The sequence below is a fragment of the Monopterus albus genome, unplaced genomic scaffold, assembly GCF_001952655.1.
Source record: "Monopterus albus unplaced genomic scaffold, M_albus_1.0 scaffold56.1, whole genome shotgun sequence".
In the NCBI taxonomy this organism is placed as follows: Eukaryota; Metazoa; Chordata; class Actinopteri; order Synbranchiformes; family Synbranchidae; genus Monopterus; species Monopterus albus.
The window spans coordinates 2,573,854-2,591,058 of record NW_018127936.1 but is presented as its reverse complement, the minus strand read 5'-3'; the positions used below and the strand labels follow the sequence as shown (position 1 = coordinate 2,591,058).

The window sequence follows — 17,205 nt, the reverse complement described above, 5'->3', positions numbered from 1 at the left end:
TAACTGCAACTGAATACTAACGTAGTAGGCCCAGGCACAAAGGTTTGATTTCATATTACTCAAAATGCTTTTGTCTGGGCTCTATTTTGTCAACCTACATCTAGCATCACGCCAACCTCGCAAACATCTGGGCATGGCGAACCTACAAGGTACCAGCAAGTGAAGTGGAAATGGAAACAAGGTGATGGAAAGGAGTTTCTCCCAGCTATGTACAATTGTATATTGACCTCTCTTTATACAGTCCACTGACTGAGGTTATCAGTTGCCAGTGAGCTCCTTGAGGAATTCCTCTGATATGACCTGTGCTGAATCAAGGGGGCAAAGAAAGTGCTACAGGCTGCGAAGCAAGCTGTCACAGTAAAACTGTATCACTTCCAAGTGTATATTAGCCTTTCACTTTAACATCTGAACTGCATATAACTCAGTTGTGTTCATCGAATCATTTTCATTTTATTGCCATAATAAGATATTTTTGCTCTTTCAAATGGCACTGTCTAAGAGAAATATGCATTTAAACAAGTGAACACGAAGATGTTGCCCACTACTCACTAGCAGCACACAATCAATACACAAAGAAAAATACATAACCAAGAGAAAATGTTGTTTGCTTTAATGCTTTTTTTGTCATTGTACAAAACTGTATGAAAATCTGTTTCAAACTGTCATCAACAAAATTGTGTCTAACATTCTCTGTATGTCACTTCAGGTGAAGAACTTGTTTTTAAGAGCACGATAGACAAATTATAGAGTATCTGTCATTTGAAGGCAAGACCTGAAGAGAGGTGTCAGGAAATGTGTGAAAATAAAAGCATCTAAAATGACAACTCCTTCTGAAGCAGTTAAAAATGTTTACATTTGGATATTCATTTTTAAATTATTTGCTCTCAGTACTTGGTGTGAAATACTTCTCAATACTGATTTTAAACTTGTAGTCACTACAGGAAGGCACACTTTGTCACGCATAAACAAATAGGGTTTCATGATAGTTTTGATGTGGGCAAAATAAACAAAGAGGTGTACAAAGATAGACTAGGAAACACTAAGACACTGCGGATCCTACAGGTGAACTTGCCTTCATGGAATGGATAGTGAGAAAAGAGAAGGTGCGCCTGAATCTCTCTCACCACAGCATCCTGTTGGTAAGTCTGATATCTTAATACTTGCTCTGGCACCACCTAGATGTCGATTTCAAACTGTGCATCCTCACCTTAAGAAGAAAGAAAAGCAGAGTACTAACTGCCTTACTGCATTAAGAGCAACCTTAAACAGCCTCATGCCATAACAACATATGGAAAACTGGGAGCCTTATGTCATTAGCTAGTAAAATATAATTCAATAACATCAGACAGTGAACATGGCAGGAATGGCATCAATAGCTATTAACACAGTTACATAATTTGTAATGCCTAGAAAAATGCGCAGTTTTCATTACATACAACCAAACTATATATGAATCCATTTAAAATGAAAAACAATGTTCTTACAGTTACTTCTTGAGTACAAATTCAATAATTTCAAGAAAAAAAAAGCCAAAATATTGATGAGGAAAGATGTCACATCTGCCCCTTTACCTGGTTCCTGAACTCTGAACTGCAGCCCACATAACATATTTCTCAATTATTAAAATATACTGTGTTGTGATTATAACGGCTGTTCAACCAGTTGGAGAAGCAACCAAGCCAATCTGAGGTTTGCAGATGGCATTAAGAAGGGGTACGTCATCTTCTTGCCCAAAAGATTGAGACAGAAAATGTGACAGATTGAGACAAATGGTGGCAAGCGCAGGTGTACTGCAAGTCAAACTGCTAATCTGAAACTGCAGTATTTCTTTAAATGACATAAAAATGTTAAACACTTCTTTCAGCTGCCATCAGAGCTCCTGAGACAGCTGACTATGATTTTCACTGGACATACATAACTAGCTCCTGATTGGTTAAGGGTAAAATAACAAACACCTCCCAAAGAAAAATCAGCAACATGGAAGACATCTCAGTTTCCTTAATTGCATCTACTTTTCACTCCATGCATTTTGGTAGGGATGCAGGAAAAGATATGAGGAGAGAGTAAATGAAGGAATATGATTTTAGAGGAATGAGACGTCCTTTGCTCTGAATCAGATTTCAGAGCTCATATACATTGAATTTGCCAATATGCACATTGTCATATAACAATGAGGGTGCACACATACCACCATCTGCTCAGCGTTTTATTTTCTTTTATGTCTTTTTGTATGTTTGGATATGTTTAAACTGTGAAATTATTTATTATCCTAAAGCTAGCTAATTATCTAACATGAAACAGGCAGAAAATCATGGTTTTACACTGCTCCCTGCTAGCATTAGCAGTTAGCCGAATAAATGAATTTACATTTGATCTTAGGACAAAATACTTTACTGTAAATGCTACCCTGTGATTGTGTTTCTGAGGTGTCAACATACCAGGGTTGTTGCTCTCAGGTGCAGTGGTGTCTTTCAGTAGTTCTCCATTATGAGACTTCTCACTGGTGTGTTTGGAGGGACAACCTGTCACCCCTGGAATGCTGGGCAGACCTCGCGGAGGGGTCTTGGCAACTGGGGACCTACGACACTCCAGCAGGAACTTTCGGTCGTATATTATCCTGGTACCTTCCAGAGAGGAGGCAGGAAAATTGAAAAGAGATTATCATCACTGATGTGACAGCATGTCCATTTTAACTTGACACTTCTTACCATGACTGCTGATATACTACACTAAAGGTGCAACTAATTATTATTTCCATTATTTATTAATCTGCTGATTATTTTCTAAATTAACTGAGTGTATAAAACATCAGAAAAAAGAGCTACATCAATTATCTTGTGGTCTGAGACCCACAGCTATTTGGTTTACAATGCTATAAGACATTGATAGTCTTAAAGCAGCAAGGTTCTGAATGTTTTTGCTTGAAAAGTCACTCAAAATAGTTCCAAATTATTTTTGAGAATCAACTAAACAATTAATCACCTAACTGGTGCAGTTCTACTAAATGTCTTCAACAATTAAGGAGGCGCAAAAATTAGCCAGGCGAGCTCACACTGAAGAACACCAATCACAACTTAGGTTGTTGGTGACGTAAACGTACAGTAGGTGTCGTTAACTTAAGAGAGTCAGCTGATGACACCTCAATCAAAACCAAAAACACATCCTTTTAACATGAGAAAGCAGTGATACAAGTGCACACCACCCACATGCCTGGGAACACAGTTACATCACTGCTTCGAGTCAGTGAATTCTTTCAGTGTCCTGTTAGCACTTGCTAGCTAGCTTTAGCAGTTAGCTCAGGCACAGCTAGCAGCTCATGCTCCGCCGTGGCGTTTTTGACAGCAGCTTTTTTTGACGAGGCAGCTGTTTCAAACAGTAGTACAAATCATGAATGGCCGTGGGTAACAGCACAGTTCTTCAGCATCTGCATGTAAATACGAAGTATATCAACAGTACGTACCACCCGGGGTCGTGCTGAACAGGGTCCCACCGGGAGTAGAGGAGTAGTCATGAGGCATGTGCTCCGCGTCGTTGACAGTCACCGTCCTGGTCGACGGGATGGCCTTGGCAGTGGTCTTCTGGCAGTCGGTGGACATCGTCGTCTCAATTATAAAATGCTAAAACTATCTAAGTAACATGAAACAGACAAAAAAGTCTTGGTTTTACAAAGCCACACCGTGCCTGTTGCAGATATTGCTTTGGCTCAAAGGAGTGGATAACCTACTTTCACTTAAGTTAAAAAAATGCCCCTTTTTCATAGGTGCAAATGATGAAATGTTGCATCTTTTATTGTCACATTACAACATGCAGTCATACACACGCACACACAAGTGTCCGGGTTCTTTGTGGGAGGACTTTAAAAAAAAAAAACCTGAGCACACGTTCCTCCGCTTCCACGGGTGCCCACAAGCATCCAAACAGCCAGACAGAGCGGAACGGTCCTGAGGTGGACCGTGTGGCCCTCTTCCGCCCTCTACTGGCGCATAGTGTCTGTGCACCTGCTGTACAAGTTTGATCTGTTGTAATCATCACATACAATGCAATCTGTGACAGCATATAAACCATGATATCAAAGTTAATCTAAGACAAAATAGGCTAAAGGACTAATTCAATTTATGACCTTGCTAGTGAAACTTCCACAAATTTAATTACAGCCTTAATCTGCAGTCAAGGCTGTTGGTAAATGCATTTATTAAATAGATATTGAATACATTTTTCATTTTTGAGAACAAACAAGGTGTATTCACTGGCTTTATTTATCTTTCTTTTCATATGTGTTTTTGCAGAATTCCAAAGAGAAGCTCTGCTTGGGACAATATGTTAAATTATCAGTGAAAATCTGATAGATGTACAGTAACCATCTTCATAAGATTGCTCAGCAGTATTCTGGGTCAGTTCAGCATGTTTGCAACATTTGATTTGTTCAAAACTACATTATAATCATCAGCAGTTAGGTGCAGCACTTCACACAAAATTATACACACTATACAAAAGACATTTCATTTCTTTATTAATTTTGTAAATGTTGAGCTGGTGTACAGAGTAAATTGTCAATAGATGTCCTCAGATTTGATTGAATTAGAAGGCAAAACAAAATGGGTCAAAGTACCCACAAGACCCCCGTTTATCCCCAGTTTGCAGGCATTACCCAGAACTCAACAGTCTCTTGGTAGCTACAGCTGTATGATGCTAAAAGTACATCCATAACATAACTAGAATCCCAGTTGACAAGTAACGGTGCATAGCATTCTAAGTAAATATATATATATATTTCATATATATTTATATATAGCCTTTTATGTTAAAACATATTCAAGGAAGGTGTGCAGGTGCATTCCTTAGTTCTGAGTAATATGCTATTGTGTTAATAATGTCTTCAATCCATTCTAAAGGAATATGTGTTCTCTAGTTTTTGCAACAGTTAATATTTTTGCATGAACCTGGCATAATCTCAGTAGTCCCTCAGTGCAGGGCTTTCCAGTGTTCATTTTTCTGATGCAACTACTCCTCCCTCCCTCTGCTGCACTTAGCTGGACTCCTTTAAAACTGCATTCAGACTTGTCACCATGTGGAAGCCTCACAATTGGCTCAGTCTTATATGTGGTAAGGGGGTAGAAATAGATCAGTGGTGGGCTGTGTTGAGGAAAAATGCTTGTCATCTTGAAAGACTAGCCACCGAAGCCACCAAGCCTCCCCACCAAAACTCCCTATCTAAGTTGTGACCCCTTATTGTCTTTTCATCAGACCCCCCCACCCTGCCACTGCTGTAACCCTGACATCAGAAGTGGGTTTATAAAACAATCCTTGCTTTAAAAACAAACCCAAACATACCATAATGATGAGCCCTTAGAGAGCAAACCATACACCATTACACTGCTGTGTAATTTCTATTGACATCTAACTTTTTGTAACTATTAAAAATATAATAAAATAGAAATCATATCTGATGAAGTAATATTTGTAAAAATGTCAAAACAAAGCCATTTGAGGCTTCTTGTATTAAACATCTTATATGATTTGTAGGCTATGTATGTTTGTAATGAAATGAGAATTAAGTCATATGTTTGAGGATCAACAGCAGATATTGAGTTAAAACAGCATCTACTAACGTACAGAGCCAACACAGATGACTGCTAAATAACTAACAGCATACTAAGACTTTATCATCATCTCTGACTATGAAGCCTAAACACATAGGTCCTTATTGCAAGGTTTTTGTGACTTATACATTTTCCCACAATGAAGTATTCAATGTCTAAGATAATGCTTGAAAGAAATGCATGTAGACATCATGAAAGATGGCACGCTTAATGAGGTAAATCAACTTTAAAAATATGTAAATTTGAATTCATGTGTAAAATCTGAGCGCCTCTGGCTCTACGTCCATTTGTAATATTATGTCCTGTGATATTGTCACAACGCTGACATATCCCAATATCCAGGACTGAATATGAAATCACAGCCACATGCTCACACACATACACATATACTGTAGAAGGATTTCTGTCAAGGTGCATACGAATGTCATTAAGGTTTAAAAACTATTACTGAATACACCTACAGACAGCTCACAGTTGGTCACACCAATAGTTGCCCAATCTTAAGTTTAACATGTTATAGTTTTTTTTTATGAAGCAAAGTGAAAAAACATGACGTACTAATGTACTGACATCATTTTTGAGTGTAGTAAGGAGCAGCCTATGTGGTTATGAACAGACCAAAAGCCAGAGCTTCGGAAGAACATGATCCTAAAATCCTCTCTCTCTGTCACACTCAGACACACTCATACACAGTCCTTTCCTTTTGTAAGCGGTTATTGCTTCAGTACAATTAATACAATAAATCATGAAAAAAAAAAAGGAGTGAAACAAGAGACACGCTCCAGGAAGGGTCGGGCTCACAGTTACGGGTCAGTATTACAGTTTCTCATCACAGTGATTGGTGACTGTCTGGGCTACACTCCAAAGAATTGCCAAGGAGACAAACATCAAAGCTCAACACGTCCTCGACCCTGGACACAACACTTTCTCCAGCTGACTCTTAGTCTTTTACCCAGTCAGACCAGTGCTACATTGTTACCAGCATTTCAGCTACTTTACCCTCATAAAGTGACATCTTCTGGTAGTGGGAAGATGGTCTGCAAGTGCACCTCATGGGTATCGGATACTGCACGATGAGGTCAACCAGATACTGCTACTTGCTGAAGGTGGGATCCTGCCCCCTGCTGGTGGTGGGCAGGACTGCTACATCTACTCTAAGAGGCTGATTGGAGAGGCGAGGGGGTGAAAGGTGGAGGTAGGGCAATAAGGGCAAAATTGAGGGTGAATAGAGGCATTGGGATTTTGGCTCAGACACACATCTGATTAATACAAACCTCACAAGGATACAGCACACTGGGGACATGAGTGTAGAGTGGCATGGCAGACTAGGTTAATCTCTCATGAGAATTTGTCACTCATCATATATCTCACTGTCACCCTCTCCACGATAAAAGATCAGGGTTCACTACAGAAACCCTCTTTACAATGCACACAAACCCACAATACAATCAATTATGCTACATCTTCCCTCAAAGGTTTGGCATGGCAAAAGGAAAAAGTGACAGGACAAGAAAAGCACAAAGAAACATCCTGACACATATAAATCTGACATTTAAAACAAAAAGAGTGAGACAACATTTGTATGTTCTTGTACCCACAAAGAACCCAAGATATATAGAATAATATATAGGTTCAAACCAAACAAACCAAATGAGAAAAACAGGGAGGAATTACTTATGTACCTGAAACAGCAGCATCAGTGGGGATCTTAGCATAGGGATCTTACAACATAAACAACACACTGTCACATACAGCATTTTAGTGCATACGATATTATGTACAACACCGATATCCTTGGGTAATAGTTGCAGCTTTACTGGACTTTGAGAGCACTGGGACAGGTTTAAAACTAGTCTGGGATGGTCTTAGCTGGAAGAGTGTGACAGGGGAGGGGAGTAACCTGTTGCCTAGAGATTATGTAATTCTCATTATTTTAGTCTTGCTTTTTCTTAAGTTTGATACATGTTTACCTGTTGGTTTAAACAACAGACCAGTGATTGACCATTACCTACATTGCATGCCTGTCCCATACAGCAGTGCCTCCTCCCTATCTCCCCCCCCAACTCCCCACCCCTGTATTCCCTCAATATTTGAAGTTAAAGACAGACCATGCGGCAGCAGTCACTCATGCTTATACAGATAGCAGGAAGCACGTTTTGGTTGCTAGTTTTTTTTTCCTTTTTTGTTTGCGTTTCTTTTTTGTTTTATATGAAATCATGCTTCTAGCCTAGTAGTAGATGTTTTCCCCGTGATTTCTTAAAAAAGGTAATAAAACTACAAGTAGATCCTCGTCCTTCTCTTCTGGTACGTGCTGATGGTCGGCATAGCCGCTGTGGCTGTCACTGAGTTGCTGTTTGTTGCCTTTCATTTCTGTCTGTCTGCTCATTAATGTGTGTTCTTCCTCCTGTCAGATGCTGCTGGTCATGTGTCCATGTAGGATGGTTTTGGTGAAGGGGCTGAATCCTGTGGAGAGAGGGAAACAGGAAATTAGAACAAGCCACACATTTGTTACACTATAATGGATCAGAAAAGTCATAAGGAATCTACAAAGCAGGTGGCATGCAGGCTGCAGGGAGTGAGTGTGAAAATGAGTATTTCTGAGTTAGAGAGTGATCCTGCCTATGCAGTCTTGGCTAACGTGTTCATGTTTGATTTTTTTTTTTTGTAATATTTGTCTTTGTAAAACTTTATAACACAACACATTAGTTCTGCAGAAGCATCCAAGCAAAAATGGTTGGCAAAAGTGGTTTAGTGAGTCACTTGAAATATCAGTAATCTCAGGAATGTCATTTACATTAGAAAGGACAAGTCACACACACAAACACACAGCACATTGGCTCCAGATAGCATTTCACTGGTCTTGTAGCTTTGACCCTGAGAGCTGTCACTTTACAGTGCCTTTTTGCCATTTGTTTTTCTTAGTGCACATTGTGCCAACCCTTTTCCAGCTTGTCACAGCATGCATGAAAAAATAAGAAAAAAACTGGCCTGGTAGAATTTATTGCAAAACATGAATAATCTATTTGCATCTATTATCCATCTGTACGGAATTACATTTGTGTCTCATTTCTGAGTGCACACTGGGACACTTTATATATAAGATTTAGTTTTGCACACAGAGAAATTGTTCATCATGCAAAAATGATATTCATTTGAGCAAACAAAAATCTGTCATGTTCAATGCACAAGAATTACTTACTGACAAATGTAAATCCATACATGTGAAGTAAACATGACAAAGCATTTGCCAGAAGGCAAGCAGTGTGAATTTGTGTTTATTCAGTTTGTTAAAAAAACTGGAAATCACTGGAGCATTAATCATCACCTCAGGTTTCTATGTCTTCATATCACCCGCATTAAGGCTGAAACTTTAGCCTGTATATCAAAATCAATTCTATATTATAAAGACTAAACAATGTTTTTCCATAATTAGGAGGTTTTATTTCCAGTATCTTGGTGATACTGTTTGTACTATTTGGGCAAAAAAATGTAATAATTCAATAAAATATTTTCTCTGTGTCATTCATGTTAACTATTAGTTTAACTGTAGTTTTAAGTGTCATTTTGTTGTGCCAGCATCACATTACATATCATTAGTATAAAATTTATGGTACATTCAGATGCATTTAACCCAGAAAGCCTGGATTAAATGGTCAAGCCCACAGGTCAGATGAGGCGCTGTGGGTCAGTCCCGTACCTGCGGGGATGCAGCGCTCAGTCTGCCTCACTGCTTAACTCTCCGCAGACTGGCACATTTCACTATCTGAGCACCTTTCTTCACATCCACAGTATCGGGCTACATCAGGCAGAAGGGGGTTGACGGCAGAAAAGGTGCGAGGATTGAGATGAAGTCGGATGATGGGAGCAAAACAGAAGGTTGAGGGGATGTTAGTAGGGAGAGTAAAGGAGAAGAGAAAGAGACAGAAAGGTGAGAAAGGACAGCCGAAAGAGAGCAGCAAAGAGAAATAGCACCGCAAGGAAAGAGAACACAGAAAAATAACAAGTAAGTGAAGAGAGAGGAAAGAGGGAGGAAAAGAAAGAAATTATGTATATGAATTGTGTAACAGTCAAACAAGGGTAGAAGTGCTGGGTGGCAGTTTGAAAGACAGTTGAAGATAAGAAGGCATCACAAACATCTACATTATTTGGGATTCAGAGTAGCATCGTGTACATTTCTGATGAGCTTTCTTGGTCTCCGATGGGGGGAGGATAAGCCACGTCAGACAACACACTAATGTCAAGAAAGTTTACATAGCTAGACACCCTGGTATTTTGAGTTAACGTGATGTGTTAAACTCCTTCCAGCAAAATAAATACATAAACAAATACAAATGAAAAAACTGAATGACTGTGAATATTTGTCCCACCTCTGATTCAGAGACAGATACAGCACGCAATCAGAATTTCAGGGATGTTAAACTTTAATGGAAGCAAAAAGACAGAAGAGTCACTCACTGAGAAAACCGATGGGAAAGGGGTGGAAAATATAAGCATTGCAAGGAGCCACAGTCATTCCATTCAGTCATTCATGTGCCAGAAACAAACATATAAATTGCAAGTGCAGCTGAGTTATTACTACAATGATGACACCCTGAGTGGGTTGATGTGAACACCTCAACCAAAGCAATAACAGCACCAGAGCAAAGTGGACTAATTTGTTGTTCTTGCATGCAGAAGGTGAACATAGGCCAGGGGAACTGGGGTTGAGATTAATGTTACAGAAGGTCAGCAATCAACAACATTTTTTGATTTAGGAGTGACACATAATGAAACAGGGGTATTGCTTTTAAGAACATGAAAACACAAACTGTGCCCTCATCCTATCAGTACTTCAAACTGAAGCGCATGCAAATTAAGCCACAGAAGGACTGTTTGTATGCTTGTGAAACCACAACGAAGTGAGACATTCAAGCTTACAACAAAACAGAGTCCCCTGTTCACTGGGTTTAAATCTGATTTGCTTCAGCCATTTCAGTCCATTTGGGCTCTACGTGCTCCCTGCACATCTTAGCTATTAATGGGGGCTTCGGGTGTTGCAAAGCCTTGTGGTCAACAGAGAGCTGTCTGCAGGTCAGAAGCCCACCTTGCCGCTGTCCCGGCCCAGGATGGCGTAGCTCGTGAACTGCTCAGCATCAAGTTCCTGCTCGTTAGCATCCTGCAGAGACCCCTCGGCGTTCAGCTCCTGAACACCCTCCTCACCTGAACCCTTCCCTCTACGCACAATCTTACGCACAATCTACCACGTACACACAGCCACACACAGGAGGGTGGGTGAGAGTAATGAAGAAAAGCAAAAAGTGTGGATAAAACAGACTGGTGAAACATAAATAAATGAGTATTATGTAAAATGTCATCATATCTTTAAAAAACTGAAATCAATTTCTTTTTGGTGATATACAGTATATACATAGTGTAATATCATATGTGATGAATGCTGATGAATTGTGTAATGATTATTAGTTTAATAATCATTCTGTGAAGAGATGCTGTGACAGCATAAACAATGACTTGAGAAAGCAGTATAAAAACATGTTGAAATGGCTGACCTTTTTCGTGACAATGTTGCCATGTTCATCTGTGAACTGTTCCTCGCTTACATGCTCCCCGGGAAGATCTTCAGCCTCATTTTCCTGTAGACAGAAAAGCATCACCCTTATGTAGTGTCTTTCAAAGCAAAACTTCAGTTCCTTCTTCTTGGTGGAAAGAAAATTTGCAATCAGTAAAGCATTTTGAAATGGCTGCCACTGTAGTGTAATTACAGTATGTGCATGCCATAAAGCTCTTCACTAATTAGAAACACAGAGAAGCGGATTAACAACAGATAGATGAGGGGTTAGAGAGTTGCATGTGGAAGTGTGTGAATCCAACAGTTGGGAGGGAGTGAGGTCGCAAATGTTTCTTAGAGACACATATCCAGTTCATGAGAGTCATGCCAACTCTGTTTTAGCCCATGATGATTTGCAGTGTGTCTGCACAGCTATTTATAAGCTCAAACAAACTTTGGCAGCCAGACAAACAAGTTGAGAACAAGGGACAGTCGAGCTCGTGTAGGTCTGAATACAACTCACAGTCACATTCACGCTCAAAGTTCACAGTCATGACTTGTACTGGGTATTGGCACTGTGGGAGTTTGAGATACAGTAGGAAGAAAATGCCACAGAGCCCATGAGTGTAAATTTGTTGAGCCCAAGATAACCTATTCACAGCCATAACAGCAGGAGATAAATTTAGCCACATCCTCACAGTAATTTGATACAAATCTCACAGAATAAAATTCATTTTATTTATTATTGCCCAGCACATATAGAACTGCTCCTCGTATACAGTGTCTTTAATCTATCCTTACTACCACTTTTGTCACACCCGCTCCACTTAATTGTCGTAAACCCAGTTAAATAATTTACTTTTACTAGCACAAGCCTATCCTGTACCACTCCTGCACTCTTCAGTCTTTCACTGAACAAGCAATAACTTCATCCTGCGCTCCCTTTTCATTACCTTCTGCTTAACTCTCCGCTGTCCCTTTCTTTGTACCTTGAGGAAGACTCTGCGGCGAACCACTCTGGTCGTGACATTCTCCTCTTCGTCAGCCACCCCCTCAGCCTCTCCGAGCTCACGGTCCAGCTGAGCATGTATGGAAATGAGCACACACCGCACCGAGCCGCTGGCTATGTGGAGGACATTCTGACAGCTGATTACCAGGAAAGCCAGCACAACAAAGCTGAAGAGAAGCTCAGTCACCAGAGCCCACATTGCCCCACTTTGATCCTCAGCAAATCACCACAGCCTGCTTCACTTTCTTTTGCCTTCAGTGACTCCCGTTTTCCATGCAGCACTTCTCTCGGCTGAGAGAGAAGGTAACAGCTGCAGCCCTCTGCCTTTTGTCACTGGTTCAGTCAAAGTGGTTTTGAGTCTTTCAGTTCATATCTGTCCTCCATTAGCTGGGACAATGGGCCCTTTCCCCAGGTCTATGTTCCTTTTCCGTCCCGCTGTCAAGTCAGGAGTAGCCCAGTCAATGGCAACTCCAGGCAAAAGCAACCTAGGGTAGGCTTCTCTTTCTGACCATGTGATCTGTGGGCTTTAAATACCTCTGCCTACTCCAGTGTGGCTCTGTATGCTATGGTGAGAGCACTAAGACTTGAAACTTGCCCCAAAATGTGTGTCCATCCCTATGATCCACATAGCCTCAGGGGTACATTTCATCAAAGACAATCATATTACTATGCAGACATAATTATGCAGCACACATTGCTTCCAAGTGACACCAAAGTATACTCTTTAATCACCAGTATGACCCAGTTTAAAGCCCTTATCAAGTTCAGAGAGGCCCCTAACACAACACTATTTTTGTTCACACACAGTTTCGTGGCTGAGATTGTCCTTTGCAGTGGGATGTGCCCGTGTTGTGCCAGAAAGTCACCATGTGGGATCACGTAATGTGAGAAGGACAGTGAGAATGCTGGCTATATTTGGCCGGCCTGCTGTTTGAGTCCATGTTGGGCCCTGGACTCTGTGTATGTGTGTGTGTCTTTTTGCATTTGCTTGCTCTGTGTTTCTAGAATTAACCACAAACAAACAAACTAATGCTGATTTGAACACCAAGTTTGATTGAAGTATGACTTCTAGTAGATGCAGGCACAATACTAATGCTTCTAATGTTGTCAGTTCAATATGGTAGTGAATCTACTGAATTTTTTCCACCAACTCACAGCATTGATACTTGCAAAACCTATGGCATTCTCACCAGGCTGTACATATAGTACCAGTTAACTCTGAACTAGGATGGTGATGATGATAAACATACTGTAAAACCTGCTTTGCATCAGCATACTAGCATTGTCAATGTGAGCTTATTAGTGTTATGGATATGGTTAGCATGCTGCTGTTAGTATTTAGGTTAAAGCACCACTGTGCATAAGTACAGCCTCATATAATGAAATACGTTTGTTAGTTTGCATCACAATAGTTACAGTGCAACATGTTCAACATTTGTGTACCATTATTTTTATAGCAACACACTCACCTGGCCCTTCAGGTGCATGCCGTCCCAGGCCCTCAGCTCTGGGACCCTATGTGGGAAGCCCAAACCCTTCTCAAATGGCTGTGTACCTCTGAAGTGCCCCAGGAAGATCTCTGAATGGCCCATGTCCCTCACAGGCTGAAGCAAGGCTTCTGGGGACATGCGGGACTGGTCTCCATCCACAGCATTATGTACTGATGACATCATGGAGTCCACTGCCTGCCTGGATTTAGGTTGACTGCTCACCCAGGCCTGAGTAGGATCAGTGACAGGGATCCACCCTGGACCTGTCTGTTCCTGCAGGTAGGAAAGGAAAGAGCCTCCACCACTTCCATTTCCACTGTTACTGGACCTGGAAGGAGAGAATGGATCAGTGAGGAGGTGGTGCATGCACCTGACTACTTCATGGAAAGCAAAATAACTTTCATAACCTCTTGGTGATCACTTCTCCATTATTCCCCAACAACTCCAGTTTATAAAAATTACATGGGACATAAGCATTGATGTTTTGCTAGTAGGGCTGTGACTGCACTGTTACCTGAGAGCCAGACAGAGGTTTGTCTCACCTGTCTCCATTCCGATCTGCAGCACAGCCCCGACCAGGCGACTCACTCAGTCGAGCATAAATCCTTTGCTGTTGCTGTCCTGCAACAAGAGAAAGCCCTTCCTCTGAGCCTGTCCCTCCTCCTCCTCCTCCTCCTCCTCCATCTCCATCACCACCAGTTGTACTGGTGAATGCTGACACCTCCGAACTTGCCTTTGACCCCTGACCATTGTTCAGACAGTTAAGATTGATCCCAGCAATGGTGCCCCCAAGGGAGGCTGGCGTGGCAGTGCTGAGCGAATCAATGCCCATCTCTGAATCGTCTTCGGGTAGCTCAGTGGAGCCACTCAGCACCCCACCCCCTCCGCTGGTTCCACTGGCTTGACTGGCCGGCCGACCCAAACTTCCAAATGGCAGCCCAAGCAGACCTTCAGAATCATCAGCATTGCTGCACTCTAATGAGGAGTCCTCCACAGGCACCAGGGAGGGGCTGTTACCTAAGGGCCACACCTGCACATCAGACATCTCCATGAGGGTGTCTTCTTCTGTGGTGGCAATAGGTGCACAGTCCAGACTGGAGACTTCCTGCCAGTAAGGTTCAGCGCCCAGCGGAGAGGGCAGGCTGTACTGCATAGAGGCCGGTGAGAGAAGCTCTTCCTGCGCAAGCCCGTAACCTAGAGCGAGACAGAGAGAGGCACACTGACACCTGGCTCCCCGCCTCGCTCCCCACCTCACCCCCAGAGCACCGGGACTTGAGGAGGGGGTAAGTGCCCCTGCCCAGGAGCTGGGTATCTAGGGGAGGAGTAGAGGAGGCTGAAGGGACAAATGGGACACGAGTGGGGAGGGAGAGAGGGGAGGGTCAAGACAATAGGAGCCAGAAAAAAGTGCAAGGAGCTTAGAACATGAGAACAAGGGCTGCTTTTAGAAGAGGGGTTGTCAAGCTTGATCTGCCAGCACTGACGGCGAGAGCAGCAGCAGACACAGCTGGATGGAATGAGAGGCCGAGACTGAGGTTTGAACCCAGCAGTGGCTGATGCTGCTCTACTGGCTGCCACCTGCAGGAAGACCAACAGAAATTATTGCATCTGCCTCCAACCTGGGCCTGGGATACATACATGTCCAACTGTGAGACACATACACATGCCATAAACACGCTCTTTCAGCCTCTGCCTCACAATCTCACACATACGCTCTCATATAATCATGCCTTCAAACCCACTCAAAAACAGGCAGGTTAATATCGTTGTCAAGCTGGATAGCATGCATGCAGGCAATTCTCTCCTTTCATACAAGTACACACACACCATCTCACTCCACACAGCTGCTTGCTTTCTGACTGACACATATTTATTATAATGCATTCAATATGACACAGCTATATAAACAAATACCTTTTATGCATTTATGCAAACACAGAGTGGATATGTTTTGTTATGAAAGCATGGTTTCTGCCTCAAACAAACTTGAATTTGTATTGCAAGTGAAATTATTTATATCAGTCAAACTGCACATTGTCGATGTGCTGTGGACTCAGGTCACTCCTACAACTTTTTCTTGAACACCCTTTGTAACAATACCTTTTTTTTTGTAAAGGGAGACCTGGCATGGTAGAGTGCAATATCACAGCAGCAAGAACTACTCTGGAAATATGGTAAATAGATAATGTAAAAACTTTGATGAATGCCAATGTACAAAGCAAAGTGTAAGTGGTACTATGACTGTAACACTGCAGGATATATTAGCAGGAAGTATAGTAACCAGAGGATGAAATAAGAGACACTAAAGTACTGTATGTAGATCGGAGCAAAGAGAGGAGGCAAGTCCCCTCATGCATGAGCATGTGTGCCTGCATAGGAGAGTGACAGAGACGAGAAAGAGAAAGAGAGAGCTGTGCAGAGCACAGGCTGTAATTTTATTCATGGCTGGCAATACTACGCTGTCATGTAATGCTGAGTGTGCAGGAGATATTTGTGACAGTCACAGAGATCACTTGTCCTACTTTCTGTATTTGCATTTAACTTGTCAGTTTTCTACAGAATTATAAATATGAAAAAAATGTTTATATATGTACATTGTTCATTAATATAAAAGTTCTAGAAAACAAAGATATAAATCAGCTGTAAAAATAAAAATACTCTTTGGATGGAGTCTTCCTATGCCTACTGCTGCTGAAATTCACATATTTTATTGTATTTCAGAACAAAGTAAATGATGAGTTGAATGGAATGGAAGTTGAAAATCAGTTTAACTTGGGTCACAACAGATGATGGTGGGATATCTTTTAAACCCTAGGGGTTTCAATCACAAATACTCAACCCTTCTTCAGTTTAAATGCCAAATTACTGTATATTATCAATACACTCAAGTTTTAAATCATAAGTCATATAAGCTGCAGCGAGTGCAGTTGTAGCTGTAATATCAAAATCTAATTACATTATCGTCTAAATTCAACTGAAATCAACTGCTCTCCTATTTTACCTCTGAAATCATATAAAAGCCCGTTGTGTTTACTAAGGATTATTTGCAGTTGGAAATGTGAGACTGAGGCAAAATGATAAACAAATTTGGCCTCTCTTCATGTAAGAGGAGGCAATGTTGGTGGAAAAAAGACCAGGGAAGGGAATGGGTGAGTATGAAAAATGTGTCTGTGATTATGTAACTCTCCAACTGAAAAGCATACAGAAAACAATGCAGTGAAGCTTACAGACAAACAAAACACTGACCTTATACGACAATAAACAACTTAAAACTACAAAGATACTCACACTGATACACACACTTAGACTAACTGATGAGTTCACATTAAACAAAACGCACATTTATAATAACAGGGGAACAATATGAATCGACCCTCACAAAACAAAACATACACATAAAAATATATTCTAAGATGAACACAGTTTACTTACAGTGCAGTGACATATAAAACAACCACAACATTCACACATGAACAGAGCAGACACAAGCCATAGTTCACCAAAAAGGGCTGTGGCTTGGTTTTTTTCCCCCCTGTAAGACAGATTGCTGAGGAGGAACACAGA

General features: G+C 41.3%; 2 protein-coding genes across 5 annotated transcripts in view; both read right to left on the bottom strand.

Moving 5' to 3' along the window:
- Nucleotides 1-580: 580 nt before the first annotated feature.
- Nucleotides 581-3,997, bottom strand: LOC109961516 (eukaryotic translation initiation factor 4E-binding protein 1-like). 4 transcript variants are annotated; one of them, XM_020602375.1, is made up of 4 exons: nucleotides 3,825-3,997; nucleotides 3,461-3,627; nucleotides 2,439-2,624; nucleotides 581-1,207 (listed from the first exon to the last, which is right to left on the bottom strand). In XM_020602375.1, exons 2-4 carry the CDS (start codon nucleotides 3,594-3,596, stop codon nucleotides 1,176-1,178), a joined length of 354 nt encoding a protein of 117 aa, XP_020458031.1. In that variant the 5' UTR covers nucleotides 3,597-3,627; nucleotides 3,825-3,997; the 3' UTR covers nucleotides 581-1,175. The 4 variants fall into 4 exon arrangements, with proteins under 4 accessions (XP_020458031.1, XP_020458032.1, XP_020458030.1 ...); XM_020602376.1 differs by having other exon boundaries at nucleotides 3,872-3,997; XM_020602374.1 differs by having other exon boundaries at nucleotides 3,725-3,865.
- A 493-nt stretch (nucleotides 3,998-4,490) lies between these two features.
- Nucleotides 4,491-17,205, bottom strand: part of ank1a (ankyrin 1, erythrocytic a) — a 94,694-nt gene continuing 81,979 nt past the window's right edge. Inside the window, 5 exon segments of the mRNA XM_020602476.1 lie at nucleotides 4,491-8,063; nucleotides 10,684-10,836; nucleotides 11,147-11,230; nucleotides 13,624-13,972; nucleotides 14,187-14,838. Coding sequence (XP_020458132.1) covers nucleotides 8,022-8,063; nucleotides 10,684-10,836; nucleotides 11,147-11,230; nucleotides 13,624-13,972; nucleotides 14,187-14,838 — 1,280 coding nt within the window. The 3' untranslated portion in view covers nucleotides 4,491-8,021.